The 21,554-nt window shown below is 37.5% G+C and overlaps 10 protein-coding genes across 10 annotated transcripts; 6 read left to right on the top strand and 4 right to left on the bottom strand.

Annotated features, from left to right (window-relative positions):
• Nucleotides 1-140: 140 nt before the first annotated feature.
• Nucleotides 141-2,159, top strand: C9374_014445 (uncharacterized protein; the record flags this gene model as incomplete). The annotated part of the gene is made up of 1 exon (XM_044690433.1): nucleotides 141-2,159. The coding sequence occupies one exon, from the start codon at nucleotides 141-143 to the stop codon at nucleotides 2,157-2,159; it is 2,019 nt and encodes a 672-aa protein (XP_044553037.1).
• A 50-nt stretch (nucleotides 2,160-2,209) lies between these two features.
• Nucleotides 2,210-5,518, bottom strand: C9374_014446 (uncharacterized protein; the record flags this gene model as incomplete). The annotated part of the gene is made up of 3 exons (XM_044690434.1): nucleotides 2,210-3,408; nucleotides 3,539-4,395; nucleotides 4,509-5,518. 3 exons carry the CDS (start codon nucleotides 5,516-5,518, stop codon nucleotides 2,210-2,212), a joined length of 3,066 nt encoding a protein of 1,021 aa, XP_044553038.1.
• A 792-nt stretch (nucleotides 5,519-6,310) lies between these two features.
• On the top strand, nucleotides 6,311-6,622 carry C9374_014447 (uncharacterized protein; the record flags this gene model as incomplete). The annotated part of the gene is made up of 1 exon (XM_044690435.1): nucleotides 6,311-6,622. One exon carries the CDS (start codon nucleotides 6,311-6,313, stop codon nucleotides 6,620-6,622), a length of 312 nt encoding a protein of 103 aa, XP_044553039.1.
• Nucleotides 6,623-8,047: 1,425 nt separating this feature from the next.
• Nucleotides 8,048-8,434, top strand: C9374_014448 (uncharacterized protein; the record flags this gene model as incomplete). Its single annotated transcript, XM_044690437.1, has 1 exon — nucleotides 8,048-8,434. The coding sequence occupies one exon, from the start codon at nucleotides 8,048-8,050 to the stop codon at nucleotides 8,432-8,434; it is 387 nt and encodes a 128-aa protein (XP_044553040.1).
• A 943-nt stretch (nucleotides 8,435-9,377) lies between these two features.
• On the bottom strand, nucleotides 9,378-12,883 carry C9374_014449 (uncharacterized protein; the record flags this gene model as incomplete). Its single annotated transcript, XM_044690438.1, has 5 exons — nucleotides 9,378-10,312; nucleotides 10,372-10,505; nucleotides 10,607-11,165; nucleotides 11,222-12,231; nucleotides 12,345-12,883. The coding sequence occupies 5 exons, from the start codon at nucleotides 12,881-12,883 to the stop codon at nucleotides 9,378-9,380; spliced, it is 3,177 nt and encodes a 1,058-aa protein (XP_044553041.1).
• Nucleotides 12,884-13,406: 523 nt separating this feature from the next.
• On the top strand, nucleotides 13,407-14,450 carry C9374_014450 (uncharacterized protein; the record flags this gene model as incomplete). The annotated part of the gene is made up of 1 exon (XM_044690439.1): nucleotides 13,407-14,450. One exon carries the CDS (start codon nucleotides 13,407-13,409, stop codon nucleotides 14,448-14,450), a length of 1,044 nt encoding a protein of 347 aa, XP_044553042.1.
• A 98-nt stretch (nucleotides 14,451-14,548) lies between these two features.
• C9374_014451 (uncharacterized protein) lies at nucleotides 14,549-15,148 on the top strand (the record flags this gene model as incomplete). Its single annotated transcript, XM_044690440.1, has 1 exon — nucleotides 14,549-15,148. The coding sequence occupies one exon, from the start codon at nucleotides 14,549-14,551 to the stop codon at nucleotides 15,146-15,148; it is 600 nt and encodes a 199-aa protein (XP_044553043.1).
• Nucleotides 15,149-15,344: 196 nt separating this feature from the next.
• C9374_014452 (uncharacterized protein) lies at nucleotides 15,345-18,398 on the top strand (the record flags this gene model as incomplete). Its single annotated transcript, XM_044690441.1, has 3 exons — nucleotides 15,345-15,396; nucleotides 15,579-16,060; nucleotides 16,122-18,398. The coding sequence occupies 3 exons, from the start codon at nucleotides 15,345-15,347 to the stop codon at nucleotides 18,396-18,398; spliced, it is 2,811 nt and encodes a 936-aa protein (XP_044553044.1).
• Nucleotides 18,399-18,576: 178 nt separating this feature from the next.
• Nucleotides 18,577-20,421, bottom strand: C9374_014453 (uncharacterized protein; the record flags this gene model as incomplete). The annotated part of the gene is made up of 1 exon (XM_044690442.1): nucleotides 18,577-20,421. One exon carries the CDS (start codon nucleotides 20,419-20,421, stop codon nucleotides 18,577-18,579), a length of 1,845 nt encoding a protein of 614 aa, XP_044553045.1.
• Nucleotides 20,422-20,829: 408 nt separating this feature from the next.
• Nucleotides 20,830-21,321, bottom strand: C9374_014454 (uncharacterized protein; the record flags this gene model as incomplete). The annotated part of the gene is made up of 1 exon (XM_044690443.1): nucleotides 20,830-21,321. One exon carries the CDS (start codon nucleotides 21,319-21,321, stop codon nucleotides 20,830-20,832), a length of 492 nt encoding a protein of 163 aa, XP_044553046.1.
• Nucleotides 21,322-21,554: the final 233 nt, after the last annotated feature.

Below are 21,554 nucleotides of genomic sequence, written 5' to 3' on the forward strand. Positions count from 1 at the left end.
ATATCAATTGATATTAATCATCAATCAAGGAAGAGCTATTTAAATCACATTCAAGATTTTTCAGATCTGAACACACACATTGAATTTGCCATATTGAATAATATCAACAACCGTATTGAATAATAATAATATCAACAACCATGTCCTCACGAAAAAGTATTAGTATGGTAACGCCTTCTCACAGACATAAAAGTTTTTCATCATCACAGCCTCCGACATTTCTTTCTTCAATAGCCGCTAATTTATCGGGTAGTGGAAATAATTTAATGGCTTCACCATCATCATCGAATGGAAGTAGTAATACATCTAATAGTATGAACAGTAATAATTCAACAACAAGTGCAATAATAACTCAATCAGGTGTGGCTTCTATTGGAGACAATAGGAACGGTAAATCATGTGCCTATGTCAATGTAATCTTTCCAAAACCTTTTGCAAAACAACCCATTGTTCATGGACAGGTTCTCATCGATCAGCTTACCATTACATCATCGTCTCAAGCAGTGGTAAAAGAAGTTTCAAATACTTACGCAATAACAATTCTATCAACCACTACTACAGGATTTTGTTGTGTGGTGAGAAGAGTTTCAAAGAAGATGAGTGCAAAACCTTGGGTCAGTAATATTAAACTGCAATGGTTTGCCACTCTTCCTTCATTTTGCAGTGGAAGAACAGTGGTTGGAATTCCAACAACAGGACATTCACAAGGCAACTCTCCGCAAATTGGTTCTCAATCAGATACTATAATGGTTGCAACGACAGCTCCAACTGGAGCTAGTTCCATGACACCACAACCAAACAACCCCAACAATATGGTTTATTTGATGTCTGTAACAATTAATTTACCACCAATACCAACGAATTGGACTAGTGCAGCAAATGCATCATCAACACGATCACATTCAGTTTATGTTTCTTCAGGAGAATTACATCCATACGATCAACAAATGCAACAACAAACCAATGTTACTGTTCCTGAAAGCCCCACTGTTTCCACCAATTTAATGTACTCTCACACTCCAACATTAATTCCAAGTCATCCACCAGTGGTTATTGTCACACCACATGCTTCTGACGGCAATAGTGACGATACGTTTGTTGCAAGCGTACGGGAAATTTATCCAAATCGATTTGTAGCAGTTATTAGAAGAGTTGGATTTGAAAATATGGCCAAGCCATGGTCACAATCTGTCAAATTGAATTGGACTGTTTTTTACAATTCACCACAAATTCCAAATCCATTCGGAAAAGATTGCATCATCAAAGCAGGTGTATTACCGGTGGGTCAAAACATTTCTAGTGACGACTACGTCGATCGAGAAATTAGATTTATGCAACAAGACATTCCATCAATCCCAGGAAATGACTTTGGAATGCCTCGAATGGTTATTTGCACTCCTAGATGCGACCCTCAAATGCCCAGTAACGATATTCATGGCCTAAGTATTAAGACTATTTCTCCATATGGATTTTCTGTAAATTTGAGACACATTGACTCTAAAACATGGCATCAAAATTTATACATTTGCTATATGGCCTTTTATAAGATTAAGCGAAGAAACAAGAAGAATGAGCCAGCAACTCCACCACCCACTACAAAGAAAACCAAAAACACTGGATCACAAAATTTAGTCCCATACAATTCTCAAGTTTATATCCGAAATTGTACAAATGGATTTGTTATACAGGCAAATCTTAATGACAACACTGTAATGATTACAAGTGAAAAGGCCTTTTTGCTTTCACAGGATCAAAGATTTATTTTCAGAGAGTCAGGATTTATCGAATTAGCCACAAATTGTGACTATGTGTTGGAATGTGTGTCACTTGAAGATGGGGCAGATATTGTGGTGAGCGAGAAACGAGACGTTGACAATGCCACACAAAAATGGCTCGTTTTCCAACCTGTAAATCCTCTTGCCTCAGACAGTGTTTGTATTGCAAACGTAGGCAATTTAAATTTGGTGCTGGATTGTGAAAATGTTCGATCAAGCTCACCATTCCTTTCCACTCTCAACATGATAGGTTCTGGCTCGAACAATAATCTTTCAGCGATCAATGACTCAGCAGAAAATTCACACGATCAAACACTCCAAATCAAAGACAAGTCCAAGACTCAACAATGGAAATTCACAACAGTGCAAGAAAATAATTTATAAATTAGAATCCTTCCTGATCAACAATAATATATCGCTTTAAAGAGATTAATCTAACGATACTGAGCGACAGGCAATCCTTCAAGTACTTTCATGAGATGATCAATATTTCCCACATGATACCTTGCCTTAGTGACAATCTTATCATTACCAACAAACACAGAAAAGACGCTTTTTGGAATGATGATGGAGGTATTTCTTGCAAAGCCACCCACTGCTGGAGTATATCGATGAGAAGGAGATTGAGGAGAATGAACTTGTGCCGGCTTTGGACTCCATGGAGATTCACTTCCTTGCGATGACACGGATGACACTCCAATCGTTGGAGTTGAGGGTGTTGGTGACATGGGTGTAATGTTTTTACGAGAATGTCTCTCCACCTCTTCAAACATGGCTTCATCCGTATTATCATCTCCAGCACAGAATATAAATCCATAGTCACCTCTCTCAATCAACTTTCTGGCACATGCTCCCTTACTCACCGATTGAGGTCGAATTTCTAAAAATTTGTTTCTTCCCTTAATAATTTCCAATGGAAGAGAATTGAAGGCCATTTCCAAATGAAGTTTCAATTCATTGACAATCCATTCGCCATAATCTGGATCCGAGTTACGATAGTGGAATGCGAGAGACGATCGTTTCACCTCGACAAAGGAACCAGGAGTTCTGCTCGAAACATGTTCAAGAATTTCCCTAACCATTCCAATCCAATTCAAAGATTCTAAATCAATATTGTACAAGGAAGAAGTGAACTCTTCAGAATTGGGATGTCTACAAAATAGTCCATGTTCACTGGCAATTCCTAATTCCTTAATGGAACCAACAAATTCGGTCATTTGATACTGATCTCTTCCAGTAATGATATATACATGATTATTCGGATCACTACAAAGATGTTTCAACATTTCAAGACAACGTTCTGAAGGAAGAGCTAACATTGGATTTCGAGCCATCTTGACCAATGTTCCATCATAGTCAAAGAGGAAGAGTCTCTTTTGTTCTGATTGATATTCTGGAATGAGTGCTTCCAATTTCAACGCAGGTAAACCCTTCAGAGTGAGTTTGTTGAAAACGGTTGGATCTTTTTGATATCGACAAGCAGATTCAAATTCCTGCATGAAATCACTGGCCCATTGAGAGGCAGTATTTCTCATAATGATGGAAATGTTGGCTTTGTGACGAACATGTTTTTCAGCTGGTTTCATATCTAATCCATCCTTAATCGCTTTCATGGTTTGATCAATGTCCCATGCTACATGATATATTAAGGGAATATATGGACAGGACACATTTACATATCCGATGTGAGGTACGAGTCATTCAAATTTTGGATATACAGTTCGTTCATGAACAATAATTATCAAAAAGAGATCACAACTTACGATTAATAATGATAGAACCACCGAGTGATCGAGCAGCTCCAGCAAATTCACTCAAGATTAACACTCCCAATTCTTTCACACTCTTCACTCCCAATCGAACAGCTTCATCTTGACAAACCACATATTCAGAACTCACCAAATTCATTCCATCTCGAATAGATGTTACCAAACACACATCTGCCAATGTGTACAATGCACACAATTCAGGCAATGCCACACTCTTGTACAAGAAGTGCACTGGAAATCCATGAGTCAATGTTCCAAAAGTGGAATTAATTCTTCCTGTCGTTTCATTGACATGACTCAACAACTCTTGATACTCGACCACATTGGGTCTTGTTGGAACACCTACTTGAATCAACACAGTGTCATTGGCATATTGAGGATAGTTTGTTAAAAACTTTTCAAAAGCCTCAAATTTCAACTGGACTCCCTTCGTGTAATCCAAACGATCAATACCCAACACAATCTTCTTTCCCTTATATTTCACATTCTTGAAATCATCCAAGATTTTTCTACATTCATCACTTTGAACACCCTCACGAAACATGTTGGGATCAATTCCAATAGGCAAGGAATGCACCGAAACGAACAGACCCTTATGGAGCAAACCACGAGGAGTAGTGTCAGAACCGAGTGTACGAGTACAGCTGGAAAGAAAATGTCGTGCAAAGTCGTACGTGTGAAATGCAACCATATTCGATGCCAAAAGACCTTCCAAGAGTTGTGAACGGACTGGAAGAATTCTATAAATTTCACTCGAAGGAAATGGAATGTGAAGGAAGAAGGCAATATTAATATCAGGTCGACGATGTCTGAGAATGGCTGGTAACAACATGAGATGATAATCATGAATCCTTTTTGGAAATGAGTATATGTGCATCATGAAATATTCATTGGCGAGTGAATATATTTGAAATTTTGGACAATGATTGAACACATCATCAACCACAACGATACTACTACTTACCACACTGCATCGTTATCCTTATAGACTTCCAAAACAGCATCTGCAAACTTTTCATTCACTCTCTGATAAGCTTCCCATTCTGCCATATTGAAAGTAACATTCTTTTCATACAAGTAATGAAACAGAGGCCACAAGACTCCATTACTAAATCCATCGTAATACTTGTGTGCTTCTTCTGCTTCCAAGAATACTGGATATTGATTGAATTTTTCAAGTTCATGTCTCAACTCGGCTTTTTCTTCCTCTAATTCAAATTCTGCTGTTCCAATCCATCCAATCCATTTGAAATCTTTTTTGAATTGACCTTTACACATTCCAGTGAGAGCTGTGACAAGACCTCCACTACTCTTTTTAAAGATGAAATTGGAGGAATGATCTTGCATTTGAGGTGACTGTTGAGGAGTATGTTGTTGTTGTTGTTGTGAATGATTAGCATGTTTGTTCTGAGGATGAACATCTTTGGAAACGCCCTTCTTTGAATCCATTCCATGTGAAGAATTCGAGTTGCCATGAATAATGACAGAATTTGGATTTCTACTAATAGTCATTGGTAAACGATTAGAAACAACAATCAAATCACCAAATTTAAAGTCATCCATGAGCACTTGTTCTGTGTTTTGATTCAACGATTGATTCGAGAGAGTTAAAATCTCATCCTGAAACTCAGTGAGAGGAAAAGGTTTCGGTTTACCACCACCACTGGGAGTGTGATGGAGCTGCTGACCACTGCTACCGTTACTACTAGTACTACCACTACTACTTGAAACATTTCCACTGGTAATCGTTGGAGGTGGTGTCGACTTGGATGTTGCTGAGGTGGTCGACACTCCCATTAGAGAAGCTGAAACTCCTGGAGTTCCCGTGTTCACGACAGCTGTTTTATCAAACTGTAAAAGAAAGGAGGCACTTGTAGGAGATTTTGCTTGAGGTGGTTGTAATTGTTGTTCAGAAGAATTTGTGTTGTTGGGAGTCAACTTTCTCTCAGTTGGAGCATGTCTTGATTGCTGCATGGTTGAGCATGAATGTAATATTGCAGGCAATATAGTTGTGATTGATTCGATTTGAATTTCGAACAAAAAGTCAGTGTTGACAGTGAAAGTTTTTCTTTTCAGAGAAGAACAATGTGTTAAAATGAGAAGAACAATGTTGGAGTGGCAGTGGTGGTTTTGGAGGAGGACAACGTCGAGGGTGGAAAATTTCTAAATTAATGAATTCAGTTTGGATTTTGGAGCATTTGATTGTAATAATGGCGATAATGATCAAGCAGCAAGAGTGTATTTGAAGAATAACAATGAATTCAGGCAGGCTGCAAGACTTGAAGCAACAACACCTCTGGAATATTTAACACAACTGTCAAAAATGGTAGACTCACGAAAATGGAAATCGGTCAATGTTGTTGAATGATTTTGCCATGGGTATGGTCATGGCGAATATGTTGTGAAATGTAAAACTACCTTTTGATATTTCCTTTTTCATTTTGGAAGATGTGTATTAATGCTGCAAATATCGCCCTCCACAGTTAATAATATGCTCATCGTTCATGCTCATTGTGGACAAGGTCATGAAATGATACATCCATGGACAATAGTAATGTACGGAAGTAGATTGTTATGGAGTCTAACATTTAATGATCTTATGCTATTTTCTAATAAGGAAATAACCGTTTCATAATCGTTAAGGAAAAAATATTATTTTTTAAGGTATTACAAAATATTCAAATGAATTAAAAAAATATTATTATTAACAGGATCAGATGAACAAGAGTATCATGGAAAGAAAAGGAGTGATTCAAATCTACTTTAATGAATCATAGTACCAATAAGAGAGTGTACGCACGTGGCGAGCAACATCATCTTCCACCTCAAGAACAACAAAGTCATACATTCCGAAATGGTTCGGATGAAGATGAGCAACCACCAACAACATTCGAACAGGTCGAGTATCCTATCGAAGATAACACGGAGGACTCTCGAACCCAATTCGAACCACCTCAAGATGAACATGTATTTCTACATAAACTCAATGAAGACACTTTCGAGCAAGATGTGATCATAACAACTCGAAAAGACATGAAAGATTCTACCTCATCGATGACTGGTCCTTTAAATAAATAATTGTTGATTTCCAAATGAGCCAAACTGGAACCTTAAAAAAATGTAACTGAGTTGTACCCTACAAGTTTATACTTCAAGTTATGCAACAAATAGCTTGGAATCCTTAATTCAGTCGATATTATACCGTCTGAAGAAGGTGAAAAGTAGATCAAGAAGGCAATCTCCGGTGCTTTCATCAAAGGCTTTTACGAGATTGAAAATGAATCTCCTCAAATCCCTCACTAAGGAACAAGTTGCGAGCAACGTTAAACTCTGCACCGAGATGGAGAAAGTACTTCTCGGTCCTAGAAATGTGGATCACTTGTTGGCCCTGCTTCTCGATTCAACATCCATTTTGGTTTTTGAAGCCAAGACACTTGGGTATCAATGTTTGCACAACTTTTCTTGTAACAAGAATTTTGGTTGAATTTTACATAATCCGTTTCATCAACGGCCAGAAATTTAACTTCTCCAAAATTGAATTGGTGGATGAAGCAGTGTCTGGAATCGTCTCACATAATTGACCACAGCTTTGGAATTGTTAATTTTAATCATCATATGAAACAAAATTTTGTGACTATCAAGTGTTGCACAATGTTACGAATATTTTGAAACAACATTATGTAATTATATCAAGGGAAAACTTATTTAATAGCTCACCATGGGGGCCGTTTGGATTTTAAACTTTCCTGAATTTAGTCATGACAATATTGTCTTTGTTGATTCTCTCCGATTAATGAATAAGAATCGACTTTACACAATTATCCTTCCTCGGAAAACGACAACGAAGGGGAAAACTAAACCAGTTTTTGCTGAGAATGTATTTATTGAGCATTGTAATGTCAGGAAATGTCGGCGATTGCGTGTTATGGTGCTTTTGGATTGCTTAATATTTTATGGTAATGTCGTTAATACGTTGAAAGCTATTGATTGTTTCAACATCAATCAGCTTAAAAGGAAAAGAGAAGATCAATGATATTGATGATGGTCCACACAAAACAAAGATGGTGTCGATCATGTAATTGTGACGAAAACTTGACATCGTCCACCTTCACTTGCGTTCACTACTGTCGTTTCTGAATACCAACAAGCTTGAAATGTTAAATCATTGTCTGAGCTTGGGCAGTACATAGCTCTATCTTTTTATACCATGATCTACTAAAATTGCAGGATTAGATGCATCACTAAATTCAGAATATGAAATTCCTCATTTTGAAGTTGGTTGAAATTCACTACGAGAAATAAAGAACTGTTACATCCAAGCTTTTAGGTGGTGATTTCTTCCGTCTCCTCGGAATATAGGTGTTGAAAACATGTCGTATACGCAATTCACAGAGTTGCTTGAAAGCATGCTCTTCTCAAACGTTGCGTAATAAATGGCGGTAGATTTCCGTAAAAGTGCTACTACAAGTAATATCACGCCTTAAATTTGAGAGCACTAAAAAAATGGACCTGCTCAAATCCCTGACCAAGGAAAAAGTTGCGAGCAATGTTAAACTCTTCACTGAGACGGAGAAAGTACTTCTCGGTCCAAGAAATGTGGATCATTTGTTGGCACTGATACTCAGTCCCGCCTCAATATTGGACTTTGAAGAAAAAGCACAAGGATATCAATGTTTGCAAAACTTCTCTTGCAAACAATATTTTCCTTTACCACAACATTTCAACGTGCAAGCACTTGCAGAGAAAGGCTGGAAAGATTTGAAGAGATTAATTCAGATGATGGAGAAAGAGGAGGTTGCTGCTGAAAAGGAGCGCAATGCCCTGTTGAACATCCACACGTTGCAGGTTAAAAAGACAAAAGAATCAAAGCAAAAGAAACCCCAAAAGTGAGGGTAATTCACAAGACCTTTTCCACAACAAAAAACAAACCAAACAGCCAAAGCCAAAATGTCTGTCTGACCCAGGTAAATTGCTTCCGAATCCCAAGATGAATCCATTGCTCAGGTTCGGAATAAAATTGGTTGTTATTCAACGAGATCCCGATTGAGGAACAACAATTCACAGAGAGGATGTGATAGCTACAAGCCTTTAACTGTGCGACAAGCAAGGCTTGTTAAATACACTTCCCGCCTAAATTCTACAAAACAAACATTGAAATAGCCTTAAATAGAAGGTGTATTGTTTTAAAAAGCATAACAATTCACAAATAAAAATCTAAGAGACGTGATATGAATTTTGTGTGCATGGTATGCTTTTGCAAACCTGCGCCCACTTGTCATCAGGACATTCCTGGTACGTCGGTCCTATTGGATGTCGCAAATTCCTTCCATTCAACGATTCATATATATGCCTCGATTTGCAGATTTCGATTGTGGAATTTCCATACCTCTTCTCAGTCAATAGAATCTCAAGAAGTTGGGTAAGTATGAATTGAAGATGATGATGATGACTTGACGAGTAGTTTTCGAAATGGACAGGTTAACATTATGCACCATTTTAACAACCAACTCAAGTGAGACTATTGTGTTAGGGTATGGGCTACTGTTGGTTCAATCATATGGCGGAACACTTATTGCAAAATTATTGCCATCCTTTTTTCATTTTCCACAACCTCAATAGAGTTCAATTTCCTGCTGACAAACTTTGACGAATCAATTGGGATAAACAAGCTTTCCATCTTGGAACGAATTAAAGATTTCAAACAGCAACGCAAATTTGCCGTAATGTCTTTCGGAACAAAACCATTTTGTAGCAAACAGTTAATTTCGAATCATGATTGAATGTCAATATTCTTCATAATAAATTTATCGATTTCAATGTGTATTTTGAGTTGTTACAAGCGATTGTTTTCATCTTCTAATCTGGCAAACGATGTCTGAGAATTTTTCTTTCTCACCCAAATGACTGCAAAAACACATGTGGTTACAGACGCTGCTGCAATAATGACCAATAATAATACAACAGCTAGCATGACAAGTGCAAGATCAAATCCAAAAATCTTAATTCCAGTAGCCAAGCCATTACTGGAGGACTTTCCACGTGCAGAATATTCAAAGTAATCACTTTCTCCACATTCATCGAATTTGATATTTTCACCAGAAACTACCAAGGCATAACTTTGGGCCTTGTAAATATATGAAGCTGCAATATTGACAACAATTCTTGACTGAACATTGTTAAAAACAAGCTGTTCCACATTGTTGACGTTGTCACGATCAAAGGTATTAGATGTGTTCGAATTTCCAAAGTATACATCTCGATCAATTTTACATCCAAGATCGATATTGTTCACCAAATGTCTACCTCTTGCAGGATTACTTGGGTAATCGGTCCAAGTGAGAGTAATCTTGACATCATTCATTGTGCCTGATACCTTTGGTGCAATGCAATAGGTATGTGACTCTTCTTCTGAACTAATCACTGGATCACCAAATTCATCCTTCACACTACTTGATGTCTTAATATTTTCTTTTCTACCAATTAGAAGCTTTCTTGTAGAATTGTCAAACATGAGAACTCGATCCAATTGAATTCTTCCAAATCCTTCAATATATTTTGCTTGAAGTCTAAATTCAGGATTAGAGGATGCATCATTAATTGGTAATAAAAATCCTGACAAGTCCAAATATCCGAGTAGAGGTACACCCGAATTGATAATGGTTGCCTTCATCAATGCAGCAGAAGGTTTAAATCCTTTGGATGTGTTGTTCTTGCCATCATAATACCATCCTTCAGTGTAGTACTGTCTGACAAGGGCAGCATTTGCAGCTACAAGTTCAAAAGAATCATGATGAATTCCATGAGATTCACATCATCGTTTCACTTACCTGTTAAAGGACAACTCATAGAAGTACCTCCCATTTGAAGAACAGCTTGGCTGACATCTTGACTACTCTCACTACAAGTCATTGGAGTGGATAAGGTGTTATGAGATCGAGCACTCACAATGAAATATCCAGGACTGTATATCATGGACAGTGAATGCCACAACACCATGTTCAAAGTTGAGAAAAAAATAATTCATCATCATTGCAATGATGTTACACACACACAAAAACTTACGCGACAATGTCAGGTTTGATGCGTCCATCTGAGGTTGGACCTCTACTGCTAAAGTATGCGATATTTTCCTTGTTATATACAGTGTTACTGTAACTCGTCTTCATTCGATCTGATCTACATTTTCTGCAACACAAAGATCCAAGTCCATAAAATGCACATCCACATCCTGAATTGGAACAATATTTACCAGTGGTGTTGCAACAGTCTGCTTCTGTTTTGAAATTTCTTAAAAATTGACATGTTTCTAAAAAGTCAGAATTAAAACCAGAGCACGTGCTGCTTGAATTTTGATTTTCTGCAGGACAATCCAAAATACTCAATAATTGTTTAGCATAATTTTGAGCATAGGCGTTCATATCAAGTAATTTGTCAGTCACATATTGGAAGGTTGCAAGTGGGTTCATCGATGCTCCAACAGAAAGAATGTTTTTAGCTTCTGCTTGCGTGGAAATGGAAGAATATCCCATGGCATCTCCACTGTTACCAGCAGAGAACAAAATGAGCATGTCTTTGTGCTCCCAAACATACTTGTCAATGTCTGCTGTGTCAATACTGTAACCTGTTGTTCAACAATTTATGAATAGAATCATGGGTAAAGAGAGAATATGAACTTACCTAATATGCCAGCTCCACCTCCCCAAGAATTTGTGTGAATTCGACTTCCTAATTTGTATGCAAAAGGAAAATAGTCTTCCGACAATGAGTTTGGAGGATAAACGGCGCGATCAGATGCTGGACACTTTTTGTCATATCTGCCATCGCAATAACATCCCTTCTCAACGCCATGACATGAACATCCTTTTGGATCTGAGCATCCAATGTCAGTAAATGCAACCTTAGCATCTGGAGCAATACCATTGTGTTGACTGAGAGCATCAGTTGTGGATTGAGAAACAATAGTACCAGCAACGTGAGTACCATGAGCATTGTCTTCAGAAATAGTATCCATCAAACCCCAGTAAGAAGCAATTTTTCTGTGACTGCTGACTGAAAGAGATGAAGTAGTATTAACATACGGGACTTCATGGTCACTGTCATGGAAAAAACATGAGTTTCCATCCAATCCAGAATCACCAACAGTAACGATTTGATTCTTTCCTGTTAATCCTCGATAAGTAACTGGTTGAGACTCTGGTAGGCCACTTTGAGTGATGCCTCTAGCCCAATAATTGTGCAATTCATTCTTTGGAGCAAGCTCAACCCAGAAAACCTCTGATCTTTTAGAAATTTCATAAGTGACTGCAAGAGCGTCACTCTTTTTAACAGACATCATGAATCTATTTCCGACATTATTAAGGAACTGAATAGATCCTCGAGAAAACTCCTTGAGATTTTGCAAGTAGCCATTCAATGCTGATCTTTCCTCAGTGAGAATTCTCAACACAACAAACTCCTCTCCATTTCTATCTGTGTAACTGAATTGCCAATTTTCACTTGGTCTTCGGATGAATGGCTCAGCAGATAATTTGAAATTCGTATCGGCGTGTCTGAATTTTGCATTTGGATCTACAAAAAATCTTTGGATATTCTTAGCCCAAGTGTTTTCTGGAGTGAATTGAGACTCGACAAACTTGAACATGGGGTCGAAATGCTCCACAACTTTAACATTTTCATCTTCAATAAGTCTGAATGATGTATGGAATTGAGATATTGTCAACAACATTTCATCATATATATACATTCGATTTGTCAATAATTCAATCAATACTACCATTACTACACAGTGTGAAATACAAACCTTTTCAATTGTTGCACATTCACTCGAGATGTGAAAGTGTTTTCTCCCATCGGAGTCGAAAGAATTTTCTCATATTGACGAGAGTCTTGGTTTGTTTTAAAAGTGACCAACACATGAATATCATTGTCAGATGCTGTTGTGGTCGTACTTCTTTTGTTTGGAGATGACGATTGAAATTCATGAATCCATGCATTTGTCTCACTGATAAAAGGATTCTGCTCAAAAAAGTTCAAAACCGAAGAACCATCTTCTCTCATCAAGGATCTCTTATTGTTGAGCAAGTTCAAATCTTCCAATGAAATTCTTCTTCTATGATGAGCAGAAAAATCCCTTCTTGAGGATGATTCCGAATTCAATAAATTTAATAAATTCTGTTCTCCCTTTAAAACGGCCTGGGCCAAAGTAGGAGTAGTAGATATCATCGTTGCAATGATGAATATCAATGCTGATGCGAGAAATAGAGGCATCATGACCTGTAGAAGCCTTGTCATCTCTGCTGTTGGTCTGGCGAGATGATGACAGAAACCTTTTCGAGGCATTTTTTGTTATCTATTCATGCAGGATGAACTCAGTTGAGAGGCAAGTAGAATGATATTGGAATTCATCTGAGAGCATTACATTCTACTTTCCTCTCAACTGAGAGCACCGTCATGTGAAAGGGAATGGTCTACTGAACTTTTTCACAAGCCTCAAACAAGTTCAATTAATGTTTGTAGTTATCAGCACGTTTGATACGGCCTTCCATTACCGTGATACACCTTTCTATTTCAAAGACTTGCTGTAGAAAGTCTGTAGAATGATCACCTTCTCACAATTAGTTTCTATTCTGGTACCCCATGACCTAAATTCCATGGTTCAACGAATTCGTTGCATCATCCAATCAAATAAAACTTAAGAGCTCACAAAATTCTGTTACAAAAAACGATGAAAAAAATACTCAAACACCTCCCTACCTTTTGTTGCATTGTTTCATAACAATCATTATTCCAGCAACAAACCGCAAAGGCTTTGATAACATCATTACCCATTTTACTCCTCAGACAATCCGATTCCTAAAGAAAAATGTTGAACAATATCCACTATGAAGATTACCTCACTTTTGATGATGTGACTTTGGTTCCACAATACAACAATGTGCCATCGCGTTTGCATCCATCGTTGGATTCTTGGTTGACAAAGAACACTAAAATTGGTATTCCTCTTCTTGCAGCAAATATGGACACTGTGATTTGCGATGAATTGGCTGACGTTTTAATTGCTAATGGAGGAATTCCATTGTTCCACCGTTTCACTTCCTTCGAAACCCAAGCCAATTGGGCACAAAAGTACAAGGACAATTGTTTCATTTCATGTGGTTTGAACGATATGGAGTCAACAGTTAAATTGTTAGAACTAGGAGCTAAAGGTGTCGTGATTGATATTGCTCATGGTCACTCCGATGCCATGTGCTCATTCATTAGAAATTTGAAAAAGCAATTACCACACAAGGAAGTCATTGCCGGTAACGTTTGTACGGCTATGGGCTATCAGGATCTTGTCTCTGCTGGTGCCGATGCTGTCAAGGTTGGAGTTGGTTGCGGAGCTGCTTGTACCACTCGTATCAAGACTGGATTTGGTATTCCTCAATTCAGTGCCATCAAGAATTGTGCTGATTTGGCTCGCAAACTCCGTGTGCCAATCATTGCCGATGGTGGAATTGTTTTTGAGAGAGACATGGTGTTGGCATTGGCTGCCGGAGCAAGCTCTGTCATGATGGGATCAATTTTCGCCAAGACCATTGAAAGTGCTGCACCCAAGTTCAAGAAAGTTGAAAATGATAAGGAAATTACTTTGGTCAAATATAGAGGACAAGCTAGTAAGGACTTCCAAGATGATTACTATGGTGGTTTGAAGAAGGGCACTGTGCCAGAAGGAGTTGCTTTCTATGCCAAGTGTACTGGTTCTGCTCAAGATGTCATTGACAACTTTTGTGGAGCTTTGAGAAGCGCTCTCACTTATGGAGGTGCTAAGGATATCAAGGAATTGCAAAGAAAGGCTGAATTCGTTCGAGTTACACACAGTTTTGGTAAAGAGTCTCATCCAAGACCAGAGAATATCACTTTGTAAATTGACATTTGCTCATATTCCTCTAACTTGATAAAAATTCACACCATTTTACTCGAAATTGCTGTCATCTTTGTTTCTTAAAAATCCAACACATAAAAATGCAAAGTGGCAAAAACGATGTGCCACTTGCAAAATCAAAACAAACCTCTTTGAATTTTGGCAATATTAGACAGATAGTGAGGGAAGTGATTTTAAGAATGTTGAACGCATCATCGTCACAACATCCATCCTCGGAAGGTAGATCCATTTCGGAGGAAGAATTATTATCATCCTCAACCATTTCCAATCAAGATAAAGCATTGATTGAACAATTATTTACATCATCAAAATTACAAAACAATTTACATCGATTACAATTAAAGAAAGAACAATTAACAAAAGAATTGGAAAAGAATCAACATGAATTGCTTGAGAAAGGCACAAGAAATTTTAATATCGTAGAATTACATCGGAAGCATTGTAGTAATGGTGTTGTGTTTTCTGGAAATCAAATACCAATGATTGTGAATAGAGGAGCCATTGAAATGCATACCACGTCTGCTGATTCAACATTGTTTGCCAATAACCAACATGACCTTCATCAACACAATGTATCACGTACAGTTGAAACTATAATCGGTGGAAGCAAACATGTTGTGTTCAGTGTGGTGCTTGGAATATTGAGATTTCTGCTACGTTTAGTGTTACATTCGAGGTAGAAGATTTGCATAAGAGAACAAGAAAAGTCTCGTAAAATTCTGAACTTTTTCCTTTGACTCCACAATTTTACCTCTTTCTGACTCGTTTATTTAGACAATACAAGCATCATTCGTTGAGGTCTCAACAGCTCAAGAGTTTTGGACGCACCAAGAAATTGAATCAACAAATTAAAATAAACTTTGACGATTTTAAAAAATGGCTCAATACCTCACCACAAAAGCGGAGAATGTTCTCAAGCGAACAGCTGGTATGTAAATTCATCATGTTAGCAATTCTTTTCATTTGGTTCATACTGAAAACTTATTTACGCATACCATACCTTCTCAATGGTTATGGATTGTTTATTATTTTTGAATAATTATTGTTTTCATCATCACGCACAAATATTCTGATTTGATGACAATAACATCTCCATCACATAAACAATAGATTACATTCAATCCGACCAATTAAACATGGCCTTCTTGGAGTTGGGTACAATTGTATCTAAATTTGGTCGTCAGATTAAAACATGGCACGAAATTTATGAAGATGTTGCCAAACGATTTATCAAAGTCTCCGTAGAGTTGAGAAAGGGACAAGAAATCAAGTCTATCCTCTCCTCATACCGAAACTTGTGTCAAGCCAGTGAACTTAAATCATTTGCCAATGTTGTTCTTTTATATTTGGACCAGGCTGAAAAGAGGGCCCAAAAGGCAATTGAAAAATCAAAGAGCAAATCTGTAGCCCTTGATTTGGAGAATGAAGTCCCAGAAAACGTTTTACTCAGCGATGTTTCCGGTGAAGATTTGAAAGATAGAACCGACCGTGAATTTGTTACTCCATGGATGAGATTCTTATGGGAAACCTACAGAGTAGTCTTGGAGCTTTTGAAGAGTACAAAGGAACCACAACTTGAAGCTGTTTATCATGTAAGTTTTTGAATATTACTCACTAGATGTCCATCGTAACTTTTCAATTATCTCTTTTTAGGAAACTTGTAAAAGAGCATTTGAATTCTGTCAAAAATACGAGAGAAAGAACGAATTCAAGAGACTTTCAGATCTTTTACGTACTCATGTGAAGGGCATTGAGTTGACTTCGTATGAAAGCATTGAACACTATCTTTCTGCTCGCTTTTTCCAATTAACAGTTGCCATGAAACTTGATTTATGGCAAGATGCATTCAAGAGCATTGAAGATATCTACTATTTGATTTCAACCTCAAAAGATGTGGTTATTCCTGCTGAACAACTTTTGAATTATTATGAGCAATTAACCAAAATCTTCTGGAACTCTAAACACTACATCCTTCATGCATATGCTCAATATAAGGCTTTTGGTATTAACAGAAACATTGCCAATCAAACCAAATTACAAGAATCAGCCACTAATTTATTACTTTCCACCCTCACCACACCATCCAATGATCAGACAGAGACCATTCCTACAGACTTTGTTTCTGTGAGAAATGAAAGAAGACTGGTCACTCTTCTTGGCTTGAGTGCTCCTCCAAGCAAACAACTTCTTGTTTCAGAATTGGCCGCCAAGAATGTCACACAATTGATATATCCTGAGTTGAAGGATCTTTACAAAATCTTTGAAGTCGATTTCAACCCACTCAAGATGTGTGAAAGAATGAAGCCAATTTTGGAATTTGTTAAATCCCGAGAGGATTTGACTGTCTACTATGAGCCACTCAAACAAATGACTATTACCAAGTTGTTAGAACAACTCTCAAAGGTCTTCCAAACTATCAAGATTGAAACTGTTTCAAAGCTTGCAGATTTTGTTAGCCTTATTCAACTTGAGAAGATTCTTGTTCAAAATGCTAGCTTGGGCAAAATACAAGCTAGTATTGACCACGGAAAGGGAGTATTAGTCTTTGGTAAATCTCCAAAATCATTTGATGCCAGCGACGTTCAAAAGCAAATCTCTGCATTTGGAAAGAGAATTCATGACGTTGTTGACTTGATTCATCCTGAAAGAAAGAAGGAGAAGGAAGAGAGACGAAAGAAGCTCATTACTGAAATTTCCAAGAAGATTTCTCCAGAAATTGAGCAAATTTCCTTCAGAAATGACTTTATTAGAATGAAGAAGTTGTGGTACGAACAAGAGCAAAAGAGAGCTTTGGAAAAGGCTGAAGAAAGAAAGGTTGAGTTAGCCAGATTAGCCGAATTGGAAGAAGAAAGAATGGCTCAACTCGAAGCTAAGAACAGAGAAGAGGAAAAGAAGAGAAGAGAAAAGAAGATTGCCGAAGAAAAGAAGAAGAAGGAAATTATTGACCAAATCACCAATAATAATGTCAAGGCACAACAAGATTTGCTAAAGATTGCTAACAAATCTTTGAAGAAGAAGATTACCTCATTGCTTGAATTGGAAATTGATGACATTATTGAATTGAAGAGAGGTGAAATTCAACGTGAAAAGAAGGAAAAGGAGAAGAAGCTCCTCGAAAAGGCTAAAGCTTTGGACTACTTGGAAATCACTCGTCGTGAAGTTGAAATGCCAGTCTTTGATGATTACAACAAGAAGCAACAAGCTTTGAACAAGGAGGCATTTGAAAACTACTTGAACAAACAAAATCAAGATCTTCAAAAGGAGTTATCTGAAATGAAGCAAAAGAAGCAAGAATTTAGCAAATACTTTGTTGATCAAAAGGCATTCTTGGACAAGTTTGTATTAAAATCAAGAAGAGAAGAGTATGAGAAATTAAAACAAGAACAAGATGAAAGAAAGAGAGTAAAGAAAGAACAATGGGAAGCTAAACGTAAAGCCCTCTTGGAAGAACGAGAGAAGAAGAGAAAGGAAGAAGAAGAGAGAAGAAAGAAAGACGAAGAGGAAAGAGAACGTAAGAAGAAGGAAGAAGAGGAGCTCAGAAAAAAGAGAGAGGAAGAAAGAGAAAGAGAGCGCAAGAAGAGAGAAGAACAAGAAGAAATTCAACGCAAGAAGGAAGAAGAATTTTACAGAAAGCAAAAAGAAAAAGAAATGGAGCTCGACAAGAAGCTTAAGGAACAACAACCTCAAGCTCAAAAGGGTAGATGGGACAATTTGGACTCGGAGTCTTCTTCTTCTCCATTCGGAAAGGGTTCAGACAAGCGCGCATCATTTGGTAGTGCCTTTGGTGGAGGTGGTTTTGGCAAGACAGGTGGTCGTGGTGGAGGCAGAGGAGGTGGTAGTAGTTCAAGTAGTGGTGGTGGTGACGATGCCTTTTCAGCATTCTCTTCGTCTAAGGGACGTGGAGGAGGTAGAGGCGGCTCAAGACAATAAGCATTCTCATCAACATGGTCATTCTATCACACGAACAACATGACCTATTAAACACGTTCTAGTTATTTATTATATCTCATTAGTGTTTCAATAGTCAATTTTCCATGACCTCACAACACGATAGAAAATTTATTATTGGCCTTGCGCTTTTACACTTGATTTCCAACATTGGGTCAAGTTATTGATTCATTATTTCGAGTTTGGGATGTAAATTTGTGACAAGAAGCATCTTGTTGATGGATCGGGTGGGATGTTGTGAAGTGTTGATAGAGAACTGTTTGGCCTTAATAAATTTAAGATTCGTACAGTTTTTCACTTCTCCACTCGTCGTTCTTGATGAATCACAACACAACCATTCCAAATTTTGACACTTGTTAATTTTGAAATGTTTCAAATATCGACCAGAGCTGTTTTTTGACAGATCCAGTCTTCGTAATTCAGAGCACTTGCTAACAGTTAAGGATGAAATGAATCGAGACGTGTCCAAAATATGATCCAATTCCTTCTCTGTCATCATACGACATTTGTAAAGATGTAGTTTCAAATTCTTACATGAAATGTTAAATTCTCTCAGTTTTTTCATATTTTTCAAAGTCAAGTCTAAATTCTCCAATTCGATGGAGAGAGACTTTAACCTTTTAAAACCTTTCAATTCTAAACTCTGAATGGTCTCATCCGAAGAAGAATATAAATGAAGATGTTGTAACGAAGGGAGGTTCGATTGGTCTCGAAGGATCGACATCCATGTTAGTGGTAAGGTTGTTATTGACCTATTGTCATTGTTTTCTACATGAGTGTCATGAATCATTTCTGCAACATCCAACTCGAGTTCTTTCAAATGACTCAACATGAATTTCGTAATGGGACACAATGCATTGGCACCCATTGGTAAATTTACATGAATCAAATCAGGGCAATTATAAATAAATAAAGATGGAATGATGGCATGAGTACATGACACAACAAGGACTGTCAAACTTTTCAAATGTTCCAAATTCAATAACTTGACATGTTGCATCATTCCGTCGTATTTCTGTGAACGCAAATGATCGAATTGTCCATTCAACATGAAACGTTTGCTGTAAGATCGTATTGAAACTGTCTCGAGATTCGGCGTACAAAGATGGATCATGCTTCTCGATATTGTTATTATTTGATGAGAGGAAAGAGAACTATTGGCAGCTGTGTGAAACGTAAAATGTACAAGGTTAGGAAAGAGTTTAGCATGAGTGAAAAGAGTCTTAAACGAATCGTCGGATCGATGAATAGTAATGGACAATGTTTGTAAATGTTCAAAACAATTCATGTCGTCGTCGTTTGCTTTTGAATTTTCTTCTCCAAATATTAATTCTCGAAATGAAAATGATCGCATTACCAACGTGAAACTTTGTAACTGAGGAAGTGATTTTGGATCCATCTTGATACTTTCCAATTGTGAAGATTCAATGAAAATTTCTTGCAAATTGTGACACTTTTCAATTAAATTTTCAAAAACTTGTAATGTCATTTCTCGAACACCATAGGCACATTTCCAACTCTGAATAGCAAAAGAATGGTTTGAAATGATGTGCAACAATCGTTTGGATGTAAGACTTGTCAACGATTGTTTTGAATTTTTTGAAATTCTTTTTGATTTCTTTTGAGAATATTCTTGGAGAATGTGTTGAATGGTTACAGATTCGAGTGAAACTTGATCATTATGTTCCGAGTGAACATGATGCGTGAGAAAAGAGGAATTATCCAATGTAATGTTTTTGAATATTAATCCAGATAATATTCCTTCTTCAATGAGTCTATGAAAACATCGATTGACGAATCGTAAATATACAAAATAATCCGTGGTGGTCATGAATTGTAAAATCCATGCAACAATTTCATCAATATCAAATATTTGAAATGGAAGTTGAATTCGGTTCGTAAGCTGTTGTTGTTTGGTCTTGATGGTTTTCGAATGTTCGAGTACGTTCGTTGTTGATGATGGGTTTTTAGCATGTGAAAAACTCTCGAAGTGTTTTCGCTTCATTTTTTTTAAAATCAAAATTCAACAATCTGGTTGAAGCATTGATCGCTCAAGACATTTTATTCTTTCGTAGTTCCATCTTTGTATTCATAAATAGGTTTAGAGAAGGTTGTGTTTTTTGCAAAAGGATTGCCATGACTAGTGGCAGGACTATGGTACACATGAGTAAATAATTTCTCGGTGGTTGGATTTCTGAGCAAAGAATCCGTATAAATGGTCACAGGCTGGTCATGCACGTAGGTGAAGGAAGGATTGGCTTTGGTCGCTGCGACCGTCTGGTCGAGGATTGTTCCATTCGATGGTTTGCCTAAATCAACAGAATAGGTGGTCTTGAATGATTCTTCGACATAACCTTTTTAAACGTTTCGTTTTTCAACGCCTCAGTGGCATCCAGTTCTGCGGCTGCCTGAGCTAATAATTTTGCTTCTTCTGCTTTCTTTCTTCGACCAACGATGTCGTCTTCTCTTGGTACTGGGGAGCCTCAAACTTCTTGGATTTCAACGATTTTTGAAAATCTGTATCATCTCCCTTAATCAGTAAAGTCGAAGGGGGTAATTGTTTTGATTTTGGTTGTTGCCAATCAGCAAACACTGTCCTTAATTTACCATCAATTCCAGGTGCAACAGTAGCAGTACATTTGGGTTTTTTAAAAGAGGCATCACTTTCCGACGAGAGATGAGGTGGCCCTGTTCTCTCCCTTGTCGGAACCTCCTTTTCGATCACTTGTTCCTCTTGCCAATTTCCAACCAGCACTTTCTTTTTTCCATTTCTATTGTATTGACTTTCCTCGACCCATTCTCCAGCTGCTTGACTTGTATCTAAATTCCGATACGCTCTCTGCCGACGATCCACTAAACGACAAGGCTGATCCATATACTCGTCTTTGATTTTAGTTTTGGACATTTTTTTTCAATTTACTGGAGTAGTACTAGGCGGGAATCGCAAACAAGTCCTGACAACATCTGTTCAGTTTTGCTACCTTTTGATGTGACGTTTTATTTAAATATGGGAATGGCTGCAATGGCTTGAGAGATTTTGTTTTGTAATAATCATATTTTCAGGGAAGTTACACCTTCTCCCGTAATTCGCCTACTGCATTTCTGAAGGTACAAACACAACGTTGAGCTCTCTCAAAG

Source organism: Naegleria lovaniensis (assembly GCF_003324165.1).
Source record: "Naegleria lovaniensis strain ATCC 30569 chromosome Unknown tig008, whole genome shotgun sequence".
In the NCBI taxonomy this organism is placed as follows: Eukaryota; Heterolobosea; class Eutetramitea; order Acrasida; family Naegleriidae; genus Naegleria; species Naegleria lovaniensis.